At 49.1% G+C, this 5,000-nt stretch overlaps 2 protein-coding genes across 6 annotated transcripts in view; one reads left to right on the top strand and one right to left on the bottom strand.

Annotated features, from left to right (window-relative positions):
- Positions 1–5,000, bottom strand: part of lrp1ab (low density lipoprotein receptor-related protein 1Ab) — a 256,132-nt gene that overhangs the window by 64,176 nt on the left and 186,956 nt on the right. The window lies entirely within an intron of this gene.
- The window catches only part of LOC134456712 (galanin receptor type 1-like), a 4,797-nt gene continuing 761 nt past the window's right edge, over positions 965–5,000 (top strand). Inside the window, exons 1-4 of the mRNA XM_063208186.1 lie at positions 965–1,704; positions 2,055–2,162; positions 2,703–2,931; positions 3,698–5,000. The exon at positions 3,698–5,000 is cut by the window's right edge and continues 761 nt beyond it. Coding sequence (XP_063064256.1) covers positions 1,138–1,704; positions 2,055–2,162; positions 2,703–2,931; positions 3,698–4,119 — 1,326 coding nt within the window. The 5' untranslated portion in view covers positions 965–1,137 and the 3' untranslated portion in view covers positions 4,120–5,000. The remainder of the gene's footprint in view (positions 1,705–2,054; positions 2,163–2,702; positions 2,932–3,697) is intronic.

The following is a 5,000-nucleotide window of genomic DNA, read 5'->3' as shown; positions in this document are numbered from 1 at the left end:
GGGACACAGTGCAATCGAGGATGCAAGTGTAGCGCATCTAGAGAGACGGCTAGACGACCGGTGGAGGAGGGAGGATGGAGGACTGACCACTCAGCGAGCGTCAATCATCATCAGACAGACGGGGAATAGACGCTGGCCACTCAGCATCAAGTAGCATTGACTGATTTTGTAATGCAGCCTGGCAGCAACGTGTCTGGGGCAATGGGTTTTCGTGCACTGCTTGTTACCTGGTTTCGGATGGTCAATAATGGATTGTGCTGGCGCGGGTAACTCTATTTGATTCTTTGAATTTTTATTTCATTTATTATTTTTTATCATTATCAGTAGGATGCCTCGATAAACTTTACTGCTGTGAAAACATATGAAAGCACTTTTCAAAAACGAGGATCATTAGGATGAAACAACTCTGGCTTGCATCTCGTTTGACTGAATATTCCTGGAATACAATGACATCATTGGACGTGGGAGACGGCAAACATTACACGCTAAAAGCTTAATTTTTCCAACATGTTATCTTCGGACAGCCAACCTCCAAGACTACAAAAGCCATGGCAACTGGTCGATAAGTAAGTTGCGCAACAGTTTGTGTTTGTGGTGTGTGCATTTGTGTGTGTGTGTGTGTGTGTGTGTGTACAAGTTGCGCAACACTGTGTGTTTCTCTGTGTGCGTGTGTGTGTACATACAGCACATTACTGGAAGTACGGACCATAAAACCTTGAAGATTTGACCGTAGTGGACAGCGTGTTCAGACACTGTGTTTAAGCGTCGGTCAAGTGAACGCTACTATGATGTTGTTCACACTCCAATTACTGATCTGAAACCTCTACTCTTCAAGACGTACGAGTGCTTCAGAGCAATTCGAATGGATGTATACATACAAATGGGAGAAAAGGCAGGATACTTTGATCACTTTGATGATCCTTCACTGTTCTCAACACTGCAAGTCTGACCACAAGGCAGCAACATCACCATCAGAAGTCTGGAACTAGTGAAGAGAGTCTGGGGAACAAGTTTGGTTTCCGGTGCCAACAGAAGACGCAACCAGCACAGGCCAGGACAGCCAGGAGGAACGAGTCTGGTCTCTGTTCTGGTTTCTTTGGAGCCCCAGATCAAAACACCCAACTAGCAGCACCGGCAATGGGTGAAGACGCACCAGCTGTTGGCAACGGGTCCAATTTCAGGGACGACTATCCTCCTCCTCCTCCCGCGGGCACCACTGGCAGCGCCACCATGACGCGTCCGAGTGACTGGGACATGCAGCAGCTGCTGGTGCCCACCATGGATGCTCTGATCATGCTGACAGGCACCATCGGCCACTCCCTGGTCATCTTCGTCCTGGCGGGCAGGAGGAAGAGGAGGAGTAGAGCGGGGCCGCCCCACGGCACGGACACCCTGCTATTGGCCCTGAGCGCCTCTGACCTCCTCCTCCTGCTCTGTCTACCCTTCCACACGACCGCCATCGCGCTCGGCACGTGGCCCTTTGGCAACTTCCTGTGCAAGGCCATCAGCTTCCTGGGCGTGGCCTGTAACGCCTCGAGCGTCTTCACGCTGTCGGCGCTGGCCGTGTCGCGGTACCTGACGGTGGTGCACCCGGCGTGGGCATTTGGGCGGCGAAGGGTTGGGCACTGGCTCAACGCCGTGGTGGTGCTGCAGTGGCTGCCTGCCTGCGCCCTCGCTGCACCGCAGTTCTTTTTCCGTGGAGAGGTAACAGGGATGTTTGCTCAGCATGCTCATAAATATACTATGAAAGTAGTTCACCAAGGATACAATGATGCTTGTTTGTCACATGAAAAGACAAAGTACGACATATTACCCATAGAACGCATTTCTGCTTGTATTCTGATAGTATAAGAAATACTGATCCACGGGGAGGTAACAAGGGTTAATTGTCACAAACTACTGTGAAATGACAAATTGTTGTCACATGCATAAAATACTGTACTAGTGAATGGATTTGTAGTTCCATTTAGTTTGCCATGGTGTGAAAAAGGTCTGTCTGTTTTACTAGACAAAGGACAATTCCTTGCTTCAAATTCTTTTTTTCATTTCTTTAGGTGGCTTCGTCAGATGGTTCGGTGTCGTCATCGCCGGTGGGGCCTGTACACTGCTTCACCTTCTTGTCTAACCTGAGCACGCTGGTATACAGCACAGCACTCTTCCTGGTCAGTTTCACAAACACATGCAGTGCACAACACACACAACACACACACACAACACACAACACACAACACACACACACACACACACACACACACACACACACACACACACACACTCTTACACTGACTAGTTTATCATGATGCTTTATGCTTTATATTAACTCTACAGTATATGCACATGGCTGTGTGCTGTTAACATGTAATGTAAGCACTGAATATCCTCTCTTTTCTTACATGTTTTTGGCCTGAGATTGTCAGTGAATAATTTCAGTGTTAATTGCCAATTAAGGAATCTGAGGAAGACCGTGAGGTCGAAACGTCATTGCCATTGAATGAATGAATAAAAAGAAGAAAAAAATAACTTAAAGAAGAAAAAAATCCAAAGGACTGTGCGAAACTTTTTTCAAAAAACATGTAATCTGTTTGTTCAGCACCAGGGACTGTGTACAAGTAACTCTCTACAAGTGAATTGCCAATTAAGGCACATCATATTGCACTGCATCACATAACACATCACATGATGCTGAATGTTATCCTATTCAGGTGGGTTTTGCTATACCACTGGCGGTCATCGTGCTGATGTACACCAAGATCTACTGTTTCCTGCGGCACACGCGTCGCCAGGGCCGGGCCCCACAGCTGGAGCGCTACCAGAGCCAGGTGACCCAGACGTCGGCGCTGCTGGTGGTGGTCTTCACACTGTGCTGGTTGCCCTCGTACGTCCTCATGTTCATGCTGGTGGGCGATAGCCAGGGAGGTGGCGGTGACACAGGTGGTGAGACACACCTCATTTCCATGTTTCTGTACGCCGTCTAGTATCGTGTTTCTCAACGGGGGCTCTACAGCCTCTACAGGGGGCGTTGGGGAGCCCTAGGCGGGCATTGAGAAAGATACAACTGAGGGAAGGGTGGTGCTTAGTTGCCATTGGGGGTGCATTAGTCTATTTTATATTTTTAATGCTAAGGGGGGTGTTGACAGGCTTATGATGCAGTCAAGGGGGTGTTGACAGACTTGTGATCATTTGCAGGGGGCATTTATTCAAAAAAGGTTAAGAACCACTGATCTAGTATAACTCTTGAAATTGACAATAAAACTACATTAAACTTTGACAAGGGGCAAGGGAGCAGATAACGTAACTGCACTGTGCTCGCCTCTGGGCACTGGGGTGCATTCATCAATTTATGGCCACTGCGGTGGTTAGGTATTAACAAATAGTCAACTTTGACTTTGACAGGTGGCATGCGGGGACTGATATTACAGCAGGTGACTTAACCATACTGTTGGGCATTTTTATTTATTTAGGGTTACTGCAGTGGTTAGGCATTGGCCGTTAATCTGACTTTGAAAGGGGGCAGTGTATGTATTTGCCAGCACTGTACTGGACACTAGTATTGAACTTAATTAATTTATTTATGTTTATTTTTATATATATATTGAATATACAACTGACTCTTACATTGACAGCAGGAGCACTGGTTGCTGTAGTGCTCTGTAGTGGTTGGGGTATTTACAATGAATCTGATTTATTGTTCTGACAGGTGGCACGGGGGGAGCATCCATCAGCTTGGGCAACAGCACCACCAGCAGCTCAGAGGCAGCAGCGGCAGCAGCATCCCATCGCTCGTTCGCCATCTTCGCGCGTCTGCTGGCGTCCTCCTCCACCGTGGCCAATCCCGTGCTCTACGTCTTCATGTCCCACAAGTTCCGCCAGGAGCTGCTGGGCCTCAGTCGCCACCGCTGCCGATCGCGTTGCCGAGGTGACGGCGACGACGACAACGGAGACGGAGACTGTGGTAATAATGGTCGGCCATCTTGGTTCTCCTGCCGGACTGCTTGTCGGACATCCTGTGGGGGGGCTTCCTGCTGCGGATGCTGGAGGTACTGCCCCATTCCGGGCCGGGATACGGTGCGGCCATTTAACCCCATGCAGGTGGAAACACCACCGCCCCCACATGGCTAGGGACTGGAGTGGGACTGACATTGGTTTGTCCAGTCAAACTGACACAAAGATTGCCGGGGAAGGACACAGTGCAGCTGGATTCATTGCCACATGGGCGGCTATGGGCCTCAGCACATCGGTTCCGACAGCACTGCGGAGCACTTTTGCTTCCGACACAATTCCGACCCCCAAACCCAATTTCACACAAACATAGCATGGAATAGTCAATGGGCGCCTCCTACAAAATAGAACTGGTCTCTAATCGCTAGCCGATGTCTGCGGACATCAGCGCCAGTGTGCGGTGTTCAATTGAAAACAATGGAATTGAACTTTTGCGGAGCAGTGCTCTGCACTTTGTCAGAGCCGGTGTGCTTAGGAGGCCCTAAGACTCACAATGACACTCAGATGCGCAGTACACACACTGGGCCAAATGGCCAGGAGTGGGACTGACAATCATATCAAACTGATATGAATGTTGGTGGTGGTCTAGGAGAAGGACTCGCACTCAAATGCTCTCACTCGCACAAGCAGTTGTACACACACCCACCCACCCTCCCATGCCAAGCCAAGCCAAGGCTGCAGACGTGCAGGTGTAAATCATGGAGAACCTGAATCATGGCCCCCCCATGCTATACACAATTGTGCACACACTCAAACTAGCACGAGCACAAACGCACACAAGTTCACACATGCAAACACACACACATTTACACATACAAAAACACACATTCACACTATACATTGACATGAATGCCGTGGGCTGAACATCCAGACTGCCACAGAACTGGCCCTGATGTATTGAGCATCTCATGTTCCAGTGATCGGGAGGGACTTCTGGAATGTCAGACTGGTTTAATCATTGCAGCTATGCCTGGGTTATGCATTAACTGCCTGCTCTGCCT

This window comes from Engraulis encrasicolus, chromosome 10 (genome assembly GCF_034702125.1).
Source record: "Engraulis encrasicolus isolate BLACKSEA-1 chromosome 10, IST_EnEncr_1.0, whole genome shotgun sequence".
NCBI classification, from domain to species: domain Eukaryota; kingdom Metazoa; phylum Chordata; class Actinopteri; order Clupeiformes; family Engraulidae; genus Engraulis; species Engraulis encrasicolus.
The sequence above is the reverse complement of the archived record's forward strand: the minus strand, read 5'-3'. Positions and strand labels throughout refer to the sequence as shown.